Genomic DNA, 15458 nt, shown 5'->3' on the forward strand with positions numbered 1-15458 from the left:
TTCCATTTTGCAAGACAAAATGTTCCTCTCCCTACTGATCTGCCCCGACAGCTTGTCCGTCCAATTGTGGAAAGATATTCATGAAATGGATGTGAGTTTGTATCATTACCTTATTAATGAGTATATAACACATTTTTGAGTTTTGAATTTGTTTTCCAAAACCACGTAGTGCACCTTTAAACTGAGTATAAATGTTGGCGAGACAAAACAGGTGATTTGGGGACTTTGACTGGCATTTTTCATTGACCTAGGTGTTCATTGATGGTGACAGTTATTAAGTGCAAACCTGCAAATATGTACAGGCGATATGGACTTAAAATAATATTCAGGGTTCGTGCACATTTTTCAAGGTCAAATTCAAGCACTTTTCAAACACTTATAAGGGTCATTTTCAAGATTTTCCAGCACCTTATTGCTGGGGTAAAATACGTATCTACAGGAATATATATACTCGTGATTTTTTTTCTTCACTTTTTATCACAATTATGTACATTGTATTATGCTGTAAACATCTAAAAATGATGTTTCATAATAGTAAAAACTTCAGAAATCAATTATCCAGTCTGATCCCAATTTTGTGAAAGACACAGAGTTATGTCAAGCACTTTCAAGCACCTAAACTAAAATCCAAGCACTTTTCAGACCTTGAAAACGCAACATTGAAATTCAAGCACTTTCAAGGATTTCAAACACCCGTACGAACCCTGAATAATGTAATAATTTTGGTCCGCAGCCACCATGCGCTTCATAAATGCCAGGACAACAGTATTAAATATCCCAATATATTTGACCTAATAGCTCAACATTGATATTGCAACAATATTGGGGGGGAGATGACTAATGTTACTGTCATCAGTAGTGTGGATGTAAAACCAGAAGACTGTTCTCACCGTATTACGTCCAAAATCTAAGAGGATAAATAGTCTTTATATTGCCTAGTTCCATCTTTAAATGAACGGGGACCCACAGTACAGAGCAGCTAGTTAAAGATTTTTAATACCTGGCAGGTAAACAACTGGAATAAATGCACAACAAATAACCAAATGGACAGATAAAATAAAACCGTGGCTGCTTGGAAAAGATTAAATGTGTGTAGAGGAGAGAAGTGTGTAGATTTTGGGATTTTCCCTCCAACTGTTCCTCTCTCAGGCACCAGTCAAAGTATTCACCACCACACCGCATCCTACAATGCTTTTATTTACAACTATGAATGACAAAAATACATTAAAGCATGGACAAGAATATGTACAGAAGAGTATTTACAAAAGGAGCAAAAGCAGAAAAACGTGGTAAACAAGAAACACTGGAACGTTTTCCTCAATAGTTCAACTCATAATTATAGCCACAACATTGCCTGGGTTGGAGGAAAGAAAGTAGATTTTACTAAAAAAAAAAAAATTATTCCCCCCCCTCCCACCAAAAGTGTGATGAAATATCATACATCTATATATTGTGCTGCAGAGATAACTAGCTATCCCTGTCCTGCCCTGTCTTGTAATGCCATTTGGAGAACATAGTGAATCATTGACGCGTCTGAGGTGGCCTCAGTCCAACAACACCAAGATGGTTTTCTAACCAGGTTAAGCTCCTGGTTCCCCGGGGGCCACCCTGCTGTAACTACCACTCAGGCTTCCAGGTGTAGATGCAGACTGATGCCCGACCCCTCTCTAACACTGTTTCAATGTCATTGTCCCGAAAGCCCATTATATCAAATGTTTGTTTGTTTTTTTTCCCCATCTGTATTCCGTGAGGCCCCATTACTACTCTGCCCTTGCCATTTTTTTTTCTAACCTATAGGTGGATTACATAAAGGTAATCATTTTGTTAATTACATATCGCACTGCTAAAGAGAATACTGTGCAAAAAATAAATAACAATTTCATGTTTTTTACAGAGTTTAATTAAAAAAAAAAAAAAAAAAAGACCAATTTTTAAAAAAAACATTGAAAAAGTTGCATGTCCAATTTTCCATGTCCGTCTTTCTTTCTCCAAATGTGGCTATTGCAATTACCTGTTGCGCTAAAAAGTCTTTATTCAGTCTCTCAGAGGGGCATTTTGAGGAGGGCACATTCTGTCAGTAGCGTAAAGGTGGTGATCATGTATCTGCTGTTGGAGATCTGAAACAAAGGGAAACATTAGTACAACTGTATCTTGCAGGGTGTGTGTTATGAAAGACTGTTTGTGCCAGACAGTACCTTGATTTTCCCGCTGTACTTGGCTGAGCCCAGTGCTGTGGTGACCTGTTTCAGGCTTCCAGCTGACAGATCCAGCCTGAAGTGTCTGTAGAAGTGGCCCTTCAGCCCCTGCATGAACTCCATCACCTCCTCAATATCAATACTGTTCTCCTCCTCCGCCTCCTCCCCTCCTTTGCTCTCCTCCCGTGGATCCTTCCTCACACTGCTCCACAGCTGCCATGCATCGTGGGGGTCGACTGTGTATGTGACCTGCAGCGGCGGTGCCACTGGGAGGGTCCAAATCATTTTGAGGTGCTGGATGCTGGACTCGGCGTGGCAGTTAGTCCACAAGGCCGCCAGCCACTGCAGGCTTGTGTGGTTGATCTCCAGGGTGCCGAAGCAGCAGTCGAAGGTCTGCTGGAACCAGGATTTGACCACGGCGGTGAGGCCCTCGCCCCCACTGCTGCAGAAGAGCGGCAGGCAGGTGAAGTCCTCTGGAAGCGAGCGCAGGTAGTCGGGGTTGCCGTTGATGCAGGTCAGCCAGCCGCTCCAGACCGGCCTTTGAGGCTCATCCTTCTTGGCAAACAAAAGCTTTGAGTGGATCTGTAGTGGGAAAGGGAAACAGAGGGATAGTCTCACTCAGAGAACACAGCATACTAAAGACATGATGCAGATACCAGCTATACCAGCTATCCTTCCTCAGTCTCTCTTGTTTCACTGCAGTGTTCACAAAGGCCCACCTCCTCCTCCATCTCTGCCCAAAGAAGAGGTAAACTAACCGGGGCTCCCTACGCCTAGGTGCGCGTCTTATTCTACCTTAATATTTTGCATCAGTAATATTACTAAATATTCTCTTTAATAAATAAGAACCAGAAAAGAAATTAATTAAAATTCCATGGCGTCTGTGTGCCCGTGCTTACTCACTGCATCCGTGGCAACGATGATGGATGCAGCCTGCCTCCTTGCAAAGAAACAAGCTTTAAATTTGGTTATCTGTGGTACTATGTTTACATGCAACGCAAAGATATTTAAGCATTTTATTTCTAACTAGTTTGGCCTTCCTGGATTTGGTACAGTTTTAAGGCCGAGCTGTTTTGCGAGCTGTGACATGCAGCTCAGCTCACACGGTGCTAAACATTTTGGCAACGAAAAACACTCTGCTTGTATGATAAAGTATGCGCAATACTCTGAAAAAGACATTTACATTTACCTGTACTACCTTTTTTTTTTTTTCATACCTACTTCCACAAATTACAAAAATCAGATTTCATACTTTTCCATACCATGTAGGAACTCTGCAAAATGCAATCAAATGTGATTCTTCTGAAATGCAGACAGCTGTAAAGCATCTAAACTAATTTAGTCACCAATAATTATGCCAATGTGATTTTTATCTATTGGACGATGTGGAATATACCGCCACTCTGAACATTTTTTTGTGAGTGAGTCTGTACGCTTACAAATCCAACTGTGCATCACAAATCCAAATAGACACCAGTACCCTGGAAAGCTTCTCTCTGCCTCTGCAGTAGGGCTGGGTATCACCAGGTACCTCGCGATACGATACTATCACGATATTTTGCCCACGATAACGATAATATCACGATACAGCGATTCTGCGATAATCGATATATTGCAAGGAATTTCATCCACGATACATCACGATATCTGTGTCACTGAAGAAATTCAGAATTTATTGACTGCACTGAATCCATTTCACAGGAATTACAAAACATTGTCAATCAATTTCACATGAATGACAGCCAAGTAAACAAAGAGTATATTGCACAGTGTCTCTTCTTAACACACACGCTGACTACAACTATCATTAAATATCTATATGTGTGGGTTTCAGAGCTACTTAAACCATTTTTTATTTTATTTTATTTGGTTGTATACCTATGTTTGAATAAAGATAAAGCTGTCCTCCAAAGAGGGGTGGGGGTGGTGGGCCCAAAAAAAAAAAAAAAATTATTATTATTTTTTTTACATTTTAAAATATCGATATTTGGCACCAATGTATCGATAACGCACCTCAAGACGAAATATCGTGATATATCGTAGTATCGATATTTTGGCACACCCCTACTCTGCAGTGTCCTCTGCTTACCTGTATGAGGACTGTCTCAGCGTCATCGTCCGCCTCGACCATCCCTTGCACCACAGAGATGGACACTCTGAAGCTGCTCTGCGCTCCCTCCACCTCCACGGCCAAACCTTGCTGCTTCTCCGCGGCAATGAACGCCGAGAGCTGCCTGGAGTAGCTCTTCAGCTGGGTGTGTCTGAACTGGTAGAGGGGAGTAACGTAGGACAGCTGCCACTCTGTCTTCATTAGTAAGGCCAGCTGCTGTGGATTCACTTTGTCCTTTGACAGGAAGAGGAATAATGATGTTAGGATTCATTGTATGAGATTTTTGAATAAAAACTGATTAAAAAACAAAGGTGTATAATGGCCTGGGTTGACTCACAGTGACATTGTGTGATTTTGGAGCTCTTCTGCTGGCGTTGAGCCTCCGTGCTGTGAACCCAGGGGTAAAGCAGAGTCGTGAGGCAGCACCGACGCAGCTGCGGTACGACTGACGATAACTCTTGCTACTCTTGCTCCTCCTCTCAACTACAACACTGTTTGTGGGAGTCCTTGCGGCACTGGAAAATAATACACAGATCATCACATCGTTGTTCCAGATAGTAGTAGAGAGTTGCAATGCACTTCAAATAATTCAGATTGGGTTCAAAGTTGTAGTGACCATATTTCCCTTTACTTACAGGATGATATTACAAACCTTTATAGCCCATTGTCAATCCATTCATAGAGATAGATTAGATTTTGAGGAGGAATATTATACATCAACACAACAGTTGGTCCCACTTGAATGACTGTTCTTTAAGACAAATGCAGCAGCAACAACAAATACACACAAACCAAAGCTCTGCTAAGCCCAATGTTTTCTTATGGTACGTTTGCAGTAACATTGACAGCACGGTCCTTGGGCTGTATGTGCACATCTCACATGTTTAGAGGCAACACAACGTGAAAACTGTAGCTAAAGCCTCAATTTGTCAGGAGAACTGAATACAAAACAGCTTCAATGCGCATTCATTCCCATTTAGTTTACTTAGGACGAAGCTCATGGTCAGAATAAGGGGACAAAACAATTGTAAAATGTGAAATTTTGATGTAACACAATGCTCCCCTGGGTATAGGATGTATGCCGAATACAAAGGTACAAATCGACGATTCGTAAAATGTATTGTATAGGATTGTACTCGGTCTGTACATGCCATGAAAAGCAAGAAAACATTAAACCACCCGATTATTGAATTTAATTTGGCGTTACCGTCGCTTGATACGGACGAGAACGGCAAGTATCCGAGCTGCAGGAGCCGCAAAGCAATGCTGACGAAATTGTGCATTTTTTGTTGTAGCGAAGACAAATACATTGAAGAAAGCTGTATTTTGTACGAAATAAATTGATTTTAACCTGCTCTGATGTCGCTCCATGTCTGGCGGACCGACCGAAGCATAAGGAAACCGGAAACAAATTTGAACGTCGCGCTTTCCCAGGAGTCTGCGCAGTAGGATCAGCCAATCACATCGATCCAAACAGGAAGTGGGATTTTTATTTATCGTTTTAACAACTTTTTTCTTATTTCTTCTTTTTTCCCTTTTTTAAAAAATAAATTACAGTGTTTGAAAAAAAAAAGTAAAATTGATTAATTAAATACATAAAGGGACAACGGGAGAGGCAAAGGGAACAGTAAAATAACAGTAAAATAAATTTGAAAATAAATAATATTATATATATAACATTCATAAAACCATAAAAACATCACAAGTTTCAACATTAATACATAAAATGATAATTGTTCCGCTGAATTCCATGCATCAACAACTTTGTCCAACATTTTTTCCTATAGGCCTATTGTGAAACTGATCAAGCTTCTGCAGAGTCAGTGAATCGAAATTAAAGTTCAACATTGTTCAACTGAAGTCAAGAAAAATAAGAAAATAAAGACTGGCATTTACATTATATTAGATAATTGAGAGAATGGTGAATGTCTAATTATAAAAGCAGTCACTGTGTGAGGATGGTTTTCCCTCTTGTTATGTTGGATGTTGCTGCCCAAGGAGGCACCAACCTCGACATGCACTGCAACCTGAGTAGCAGCCAGTCCTAAGCCTATATTTCTTTTTGCTTCTTCTTGGCTGCGATTGCACTGCAGTTGAGCAGATTAAATGTCTCATTTTTTCTGCTTTAAACCGCTCCCCTCCATTTTTCTTTGTGTCTTCCTGGGGTGATGCCAGTTATCACCTACTTCAGATTAATTCTCAGGAGAACAGAGAATGAGTGAATTTATAGTTGAGCATCGTATATTAGATTAACTGTTGATAAAGCTTTATCAGTCTGGAATTATTTCATGGCAGAACAGCAAAGAATATAGTTTTACCAATAGGACAGATTCCAAATAGCAAGGCAAAATTGGAGGACGTACATATACACATTTATAAAATGAGCAGAGATACAGGAGTGTGCATATGTGTATGTGTACCTGCATTGTTCTCGTTATGTGAACTCACCTTCCAGGACAGAAATCTGCACCTCATGGGATAGACATTACATTTTTCAGTTAAGTGTCAGGTTAGCTGTGCAGTTAGGTGTGTAAGGTTAGGCTCTTCTATGGGGAGCTGATGTGTGTCAATGCAATGTCCTCCGAAGTGACAAAAGCAAGTGTGTGTTTTTGTATCAGTGCAGCGAATGTTTCACTCGCTGCCAGATTCACAAGCAACCACCAAAACCGTTCCCCTCCCTGTTACCATGGAAACTGTGCTTTTTCATTTTTTTTCTCCCATGTATGCTGCTTCCCATTTTCTTTCTATTCATCTCGTCGCTCTCTCCTTTTTTAGCATATATTGTCCTCCATGTTTACTGTTTCTAGTCTGTCTTTTCATTTCATCCTGTAAACCCATTGTGTATGCGCTTGTGCATATGCATTTATATGTTTTGCAAGCATCTGTGTATTGAATGGAGGACTGTTCAATAGCACGTACACTGCCATACATACAGTATGATGACCACATCAACAGCCAATCGGGTTATCGGTAGCTGCTGGTGGGCTTCAACCAATGGTGGAAGCTCGCGGATGATGTGTGAGCAGAAGGGATGCAGCACCATGGAAACTGCAGAGGGTGCCATAGGAGGACAGCGCTCTCTAGTGGAGCCAGATGTCTTTGTTTATCCCTGTCTGTATGGATGAGTTCACCTTTCTGCTTGAGGGAGCTTGTATTGCCTTGTGGTATTGCAAATCTCCTGGCACAAACTTTTTCTTCCTCTTCTTTTTTTTAGAATCTCTGATGGCCTCTGGAAAAAGGTCTGGCTGATAAATCCTCAATATCCAATGCTGTTCTGTTAAAATTGGTAGTTTACTTTGGTCCAGGACAGTCACTTAGCAGGGTTTTCATTGGATCACAACCTTAAAACCTTAAATTTAACCGTACCATCATCACAATTGTTTACAATAGCTATATTTTGTGAGTTTGTACATAATTGAAAAGCACAATTCCCCTAGTAAACAGGCAAATAGTTTTGGCCACTTTATGAAAATAACGGTAAATGATTATTGTAAATACGGTGAATCCTGTGGTAACATTGCTTACAAAGAACATATCTAGACAGATTTTAGTTTATTATGTGTATAATTCACCTTAGATCATTTTTTCTATTACAAAGTGGTATTATTCCATATCGTATCCTCTCGGTTTAAACTTTGACCTCTGTCAGGTATTCCTCATTAAAATGCAATGCACTTTATTTGGGGATGCTCAAAATGGAGCAGCGAGACGTGCAGGGCTCCTTACATCACCTCCAGGGGGCGTCACTCACACATCTCAGGCCTTGCCTCCTTCCCACACCTGAGGAAAAAATTCCACCTGCGTCCCTGCATCTGCCACCTGCACCTGCAGAACGATTACATGAAAGCAAATCAACTTAATCCTGACATTAATACACACTAATCTCCTCCAAGACGGTCCTCCAGAGCCTCCGGCCAAAATGCTAGCCATCTGATGAAAAAAAAAAAAAAGGGCTTCAGATTTGCTGGATAATCATGTAAATCCCGGTAGGTAGAGTTGAAGATCACAACACCATAATCACCTGTGTCACTAATACCCCGTCGTCAAATGTATTCAGACACTAGGCTGTCCGTCATTTTGCTGAGGAACCTCCCTAAGGACCCATGGGAATTTGGGAATCACTGGAAATTGCAGTCTCCCCTTTTTATAATCTAGGTGAGAAAATACATCAGTTTAATCGTACTGCTGACAGTCAGTATGTGGGAAATACGTTATTACTGTCAGAGGAGACCATTTACAGGGGGATAAACTGCATATTAAAAGGATGGGGATAAGAAGGGGAAAGGGTGACGTAAGATGATGGGGTTTTGATGGTCGACGCTTGCGCGGGATCCACTGGATGCAACCGTTGGAGGAGATTAGGAAACTGCACCTAAATCGGACCGCCGCCGTGCGCCATCTTGGCTCGAGCGACTCGAATGCATATACAAATCTGAGCCCAATCTCCCGGGCCATTTCGGCTCTGGTCGGACCAGTTTCCTGGACGATAGAGGGAGGAGCCTGGCATTTCTGGAAGTCGGAGGAGCAGCCAGTCAAAGCCAGCCAGCATCTAAGCCAGCGCAGGAACTGGAGCAACGGCGGACGGAGGGTCGGCGGTGTTGGAAATACGATATTATTTCAGATATCCACAAGCACAGACGGTGTATGCAGCAGCGTAGTCGTCGACATGCACGCGAAGGTCTTCCAATCGGGCACGGGAAGCTGAAGCATATCGCAGCCCGGTCACATTACGTTTTCGCTGGGATAAGCCATCTGTGATACACTGGGTGTGCACAGCGCAATAACGGCGCGAGCCAACCGCTTATTCCATCGACAGCTAGCTCACATTAACCCAGCTAGCCAACCATTTTCGAGAGCCCCGTTAGCTTGCGGCGAAGGGAGCATCTTGGTCGGTGAGGGAAGCGTCCGCGGATGCTGCTGAGGGGAGTCCTGTGTCTGGCAGTACCCAACAGTAAGATTCAAACCCGAGGCATGCAAAGGGGGTTGTTTTTCTGCAAACGAGTGAGGAAATCTCCACGCCCTGGGGTCTGGTCTGTCGTTACTATTTAGCTAGCTCGCTGGCTAGCCAGCCTACCGGGAGACTAGCTCAAGTGAAGGTGGGGCCGCGGAGTGACAGCCTTGGACGCCAGCTAATGTGGCTAGCCGGCTAACTTGGACTCTTTGAGTGACCACTGTTTTTTTCCTGTCACTGACATTCGGGGGGTTGAAATCGGCAGCAGTGTGCAGTCTCGCACAATCGTAACCACATAGGGCGAAAAGATACGTTATCATTGATTCTTCTTAAAACCCGTGTGGGTGGGATATCTCGAGGAGAGCATCCTCATTTACCTGAATGACCATGGCGGACGACGACGTGCTGTTCGAGGATGTCTACGAGCTATGCGAGGTGATCGGGAAGTAAGTAGCCAATTCTCATGTATGCTTTTCTGTGACGTGTGTTTTACAGTAACGTTATCCTCTCCCCCAGCCACTCAAAGTGGCATCCTCAGTTTGACAGGGCACTTATTCTCATGTTTAGGCTTGTCAATGGTATAACGTTAGTTCACTGGGCGGGTGGGTGAGCTGAGGACGCCCCTCAGAGTTCCCAACCATTTAACTTTTACATGGGGTTTTTATAACAAGCACATCATTTCTTTATATGTAGAGCTTTTTTACAGGAGCCATTTTGACATGATATAGGTAAACACAGGTGTTACTCACGTCACTAATGGAGATTCTGATCTAACTACAGAGTAATGAGTAACACCTGTGTTAACTGACTATTTCATGTCAAAATGGCTGCTGTGAAGAAAATATATCAAGACTCGCACTGTACCTGACACCCTGACCACCATGCAGGACAGTGAGCTTACATGACTGAGTTGGAACATGTGTTAGACCTTAACGTCTGTGATTACAGCTGGAGTAGTACAGATCTCAGTGTCCTTCCACCTTGTTTAAAAATATCATGTGGTTGGAAAATTCCAACATTCAACCATATTCCTACTCTTTTTTTTCATGTATTGGGAGGTGGTGGAGAAAATAATTCTCATTCATAGCTGACAGACTGTCAGTCTGGGTTTGAAACACAGGACATGTGGAAGATTCCCCTGGCTGCACATCTTGTGTTTGCAGACAGGATTTTCCTAATCCCCTGTTTGAAAGAAGTCACACCTACATACAGTCAAACACTCTTTAGCTTTTTGATACTACCATGTGTTGGTTATATTAGAGCTACAATGTGTAATAAGTCCTTAACTATTTGAATTAGGACTAATCGCCAGCTATTATAATAGGTTTGATATCTTTAAGTAAAATACATTTTTTTTCAGCTTTTAAATGTGAATATTTTCTGGTTTCTTACAGTTAACAGTAAACTGTATAACTTTGCTTTGTTGTCAAAGTATGACATTTTAGGAAACACTGGATTTTTTTCATTTTCTGACATTCTATAGACTAAACGACTAATCGATTTATCCAGAACATGATCAAAACATGATAGCTATTATATATAAATATCATGCCTCATAAATATGTCATAAACCAGGAGACTGGCAAAGACATGTTGAAACAATAACATTCACAAGATCAAGGTGCCATGTAGAGCTGCAAAGATTAATTGATTAATTGTCAACCATCGTATTAATCTAATAATTAGTTTGAGTACTTTAATTAAAAGATTCCTGTTTTCATTGCTTGTCTATGACAGTAAAATGATATATTTTTTGGTTGACGTCATCTTGGGCTTTATCTAACACACATTACATTTTTTCCCAATTTTCTGATTGTTTATAGACCAAACAACTAATTTATTTCTAATATTTGACAGATTAATCAACAAAGAAAATACATTTTAGTTGTAGTTACTTCATGTAAAAGAGGAAACTGGCCAAGGCACAAATAAACCATGAGATACAAAGAACCAAAGTACCATGAAAATTGAAAATTGTCCCAGCATACATGCTACTTCTGTGTGGTCAGAGATGGCTCCTCTGTCCTACTGGAAGTGAGGCAGAAAGGCTGACAGGCCCATCACAGTCCCGAGCAACCAGTCAGTCCCCTCCCCCTGCAAGCTTCACTCACTGGAGGTCTGAGGCTCCATTAAGTTTGTTCTAGGGAAGAGAGACACACTCTGTCAGACCCTCAGGCCCTGTGCTTTATGCTGAGACTTCCTGATGCCTTGGTTACTAATTGATGGTGGGCCCAGGACCACTACCTTGGAGTCCCATAAACCGATACAAGGACTGCAGAAACAGTGCAAACCATGTAAGTCTTGTATGGTTTAATGTGAAAATACAAATTAAATGGGGTTGGTAAATACAGGAAAGTGGGATGATTGTTTTAAATCAACTGGACATTGTGAATGATAGATTAAAAAGTATGCTATGCTTGACGTCAGGGGGTCAACAACATTTGAATTGTTTTTTTGTTTTTTTGATATCATGTATGATCCACCTCAGCTGTCAAATGAGCAGAGTTTACATATAAGCTGTCCAATAGATGCCAACGTAGCATTCACATGTTTTCTTTTCATCAGTTATCAACCCATGTGTAGTCTGCATGTGGGACCACAAATACTTTTATAGCCAAAATGTAGTAACATCCACCAGTTTCGTACCAGCCCAAGCTGAAAAATGCAGTATTTACATATACTTGCACTGAGTAGCTGTGTGGGACATGGTCTAGTTGCCCTCAAAGTTGTTTTTTTTTTTTTTTTTCCAGTTTTTCCAATAGTATCAAATGTCAATATTTGCTAAATCAAAGTTAGAAATGTCAGTAATCTGACAACACTAGTATGGTCACACAGTTCCCACATGTCTGTAGAACAGTAATGCACGAGGGAAAATAGTCTGGAGCTAATTGTAAGCTTCAGTAAAGAAGCAAAATGCCACAATTATGTCAAAAGAAAAGACCAGAAAATCCCCCTTATCCTGCCAGTTCTTTTGTGAAACCGCAGTTGATGGATCAAGTGAGTTGAGTCCTGGTGTCTTGGGATGTGTTGCAGGAAGAAGGGGAGGATCGTTTTTCCTCGGCCTCTGGGGTGGGAGGGGAAGGGAGACAGAGGCAGATCAATGGAGACAAGTGGAGTTGGGAATGGGATGGCCCTGAGGCTAAGGATATAAATAATGCCGGCAGACATTGACTGCAGCACTCTGCCATCTCCCACTTAGTTTTTAACCTCATGTTTCACTGTCAGCACTACTGTAGGTAGTGGACAACATGGCAGACAGCAGAAACCTCAGGCCGTTAATTAAAAATTTCAAATGAAAATGCTTTGTAGCCTCAGGAACCTACCATAAAAACCTTATTCCACATTATCTTTTCTGGTTAGATCGTATTTGTGGGCCTACTTTGTAGTCCTGGTATGTTTTGTGACAGAAGCAAGGCTATTTTGGCACATAATGGGATAGCATGGTTTATCTGTGCACAGAATGGATTGAAGGCAGGATCATAATTTGTCCATTCATTGGGTTAACTGGATTGGCAGATCTATTTCCTCAAAGACCTCCTTCAGGCGTTCATTACTTTTGTTTTTGTTTGTTATTCCACCTTAAATGAAATTCAGGAAGTTTATCTGTCTAACTTTTTCTGAATGAATGAGACATATGTTAGTTCAGAAATGTCCAACCAACACAAATAATTTGTAGGCGAATAAAAAAAAAAAGAAAGAACTGGCACACTGTCTTGATCAGATACAGTCATCAGTGTCTGATCAGGACACATTAATTGAATAACACTAGGAACGATACCAATTCCAGTAATGAATGGAAGGAATGTTTCTGATAAAACCTAAAATGCTGGATAAGATATCGGTTAGTACACAAGAGCATGCGTTGATCTGATACTATGTAATTTATTAGCCCCAAACCTAAGGCTGAACCATTTGATGAAGTTAAAAGGTGTAATAAAACAGCATTATAGTGAAGTGTAATGAACCAGCGTTTCCCCAGAAGGTTATCAATCTTGGTAGCAAATATCTTTTCATGCAGGTCATAGTGGATGCTTGGTGTAATATTTGATGGAGGCCCGGTGCAGGCTTAACCAACATATGGTTTGCTGATGAATTTTCTATCCACTCTAACTGTGGTTCAGTAAACATCTTAATAGTTAGAACTGGAATGATACACTTATCTAACAGTTCAATACAATCACAAGACTTGCATGACTATTTGCTTCAGAATCTCTATTCAAAACCAATTGAATTAATAGAAAAAGGGGCACTATTTGTAATCTTCTGCTTCAGTATATTGTGTGTCAAACCATTCACAAGTGTCCTAAGTCCACTGAAATACAATATTGAATATTACTGGCAAATAAGAAAAATGGCGCTCTGCCATTTTATTTAAAAAAGTTAACTGCATTATTTAATTAGTTTGAAAGCAAAGTTAATAGTGTTTGATAATAATAAAACGAGGGGGAGAGCTATACTGTGTTGTCAGCTCCAGGGAAACGTAGACAGAAACAGAGTGAGCTGAGATTTACTCTCTTCATCTCAGATTTTGTTTAAGTTGTTTAAGTTGCAGTGTGTGTGGGTCAGTCAGTCTCCTTTGTTGTAAGTATTTTAAGTGACAGAGCAGAAATAGCAACAGAAAAAGTAAAAATATATTTGTAAAGGTAGGCTAATTTTTAAGTCATTAAATCAAAACAAGCTTGCAACCGTTTGTGTTTTTGAGCATTAGCCTAGCGTGAGCCTGCTGTAGATTGGCTGGGTGCTACACTCTCTCACAGTTGAAATTCCACATTATCTGATCCGTCATCAGCACATTATTAACCATTATTTAAGAAACAATATTCTTGAAATTCTCAAGGTTGAGGCCAGATGGGGGGTCACCTTAGGGCTGCAGTTCACTGGAGGTAACCCTGTAAAGTACTGTATTGCTGCAGAGATACTCCAGATGTGAAATAACACGTTTGGTTGCTACAGACCCATAACATTATCAAGATAGTAATAGTTTTTTCAGTAAAAATGAAAACTGTGATGCACAAATCACAATTCAAACTAATTGTGTATCATATTGAATTGCAATATCTGCAATAATCTCTATGATTTGATTACATACATTATTGTGCAGACCCAGGTAATTCCCATCATGCCTTGTACACCTTTATGCAACATAACAGATTGTTTTCAGCAGAAGTAGCCAGTTACCATGACCAACAAGCAACTTGTGTAACTTCAAATACCATCAAATTTACAGTTGGCCTTTTGCGTTTCCATTGGGTGACAGGAAACCTGCTGAAGCCATTTTAACCTACTGGTATCTAATTAGTATTGACTTATAAACAAGTTCAGGTATCAGAATCAGGAGGGATAAAATGCCATTGGGACATCTCTCTAAAAATACTATAGTTATCAGTGGGTAAAATGAGTAAAAATTGCTAATATGTTTATTGTGATAAGCTTTTCATTTAGTTCCTGCCTTGCAATGTCAGAGTTGTCATTGTGATTGTCTTGCATTATTGGCTGAACGTGGGGCTGTTGTCTACTCGCTTGTCTCTGGCTAACCTTTGACCTCAGCTCCTTTCAAACTTCCACATAAACCCTATTATCCAGTCCGTCCCTCCTTCAGACTTCTATTGTTGCTTGGAGAAGTCGTCTATTATTGTCCCTGATCGGCTTGTGTCGTAGAGGAGCAGCCTCTGTGGGTGGGATTGAGAGCACTGAGGAAGCCATCACTGTCCAGTAATAATCTCCTCTAAAGTGGGATTGTAAGGAGAGCCATGTTTTGTGTGATTTCTACTGAAAGACGGTTAGTAATTTCATTTTGAGATTTTTTCTTGTGTAAATTTATGCAATTTCATCTTATTCACCTTTTTATAGTGTCGTCTTTTTCAAGATATAAACAGTCTCCAAGATGGAAAACAACTTTGAGTTTAGACTGTGTTTAGGGCACTATGTGAATGCGTTTATATGTACCTGGATAGGCTCATTGTCCACTGGGATTCTCTCCTTTCACTGCCGCCTTGTTCTTCTCATTATTTTTACCGGAAATATTTGCTTTTGCATTGCTGGCATCACTGAGAGCTTGGTAAGTTTCAGAACTGAGAGCCAAATAACAAAAAGTCAAAAATATATGAACTTGGACCCCTGATTCATCAAGGCGTATAGTTGCATGGCAACTGCAAGAGCTGCATATGTCTATGTAGCATTGCTATAAAGAGGCACACTGATT

The 15458-nt window shown here is 40.8% G+C and overlaps 2 protein-coding genes across 19 annotated transcripts in view; one reads left to right on the top strand and one right to left on the bottom strand.

The window, feature by feature from the left end:
* Window positions 1–1176: 1176 nt before the first annotated feature.
* Window positions 1177–5756, bottom strand: cenpl (centromere protein L). The gene is made up of 5 exons (XM_030410035.1): window positions 5657–5756; window positions 4643–4820; window positions 4285–4539; window positions 2196–2777; window positions 1177–2117 (listed from the first exon to the last, which is right to left on the bottom strand). Exons 1-5 carry the CDS (start codon window positions 5674–5676, stop codon window positions 2043–2045), a joined length of 1110 nt encoding a protein of 369 aa, XP_030265895.1. The 5' UTR covers window positions 5677–5756; the 3' UTR covers window positions 1177–2042.
* A 2640-nt stretch (window positions 5757–8396) lies between these two features.
* LOC115577157 (peripheral plasma membrane protein CASK-like) overlaps window positions 8397–15458 on the top strand; it is a 48934-nt gene continuing 41872 nt past the window's right edge. For 10 of the 18 annotated variants that reach the window (XM_030410016.1, XM_030410022.1, XM_030410026.1 and 7 more), the window contains exon 1: window positions 8399–9702. In XM_030410016.1, the coding sequence (XP_030265876.1) occupies window positions 9638–9702 (65 nt within the window). In that variant the 5' untranslated portion in view covers window positions 8399–9637. Of the gene's footprint in view, window positions 9703–15458 lie in introns of all 18 variants that reach the window. The other 8 variants (XM_030410014.1, XM_030410020.1, XM_030410025.1 and 5 more) reach the window with 1 other exon arrangement.

The sequence above is a fragment of the Sparus aurata genome, chromosome 24 (genome assembly GCF_900880675.1).
Source record: "Sparus aurata chromosome 24, fSpaAur1.1, whole genome shotgun sequence".
Classification (NCBI taxonomy): Eukaryota; Metazoa; Chordata; class Actinopteri; order Spariformes; family Sparidae; genus Sparus; species Sparus aurata.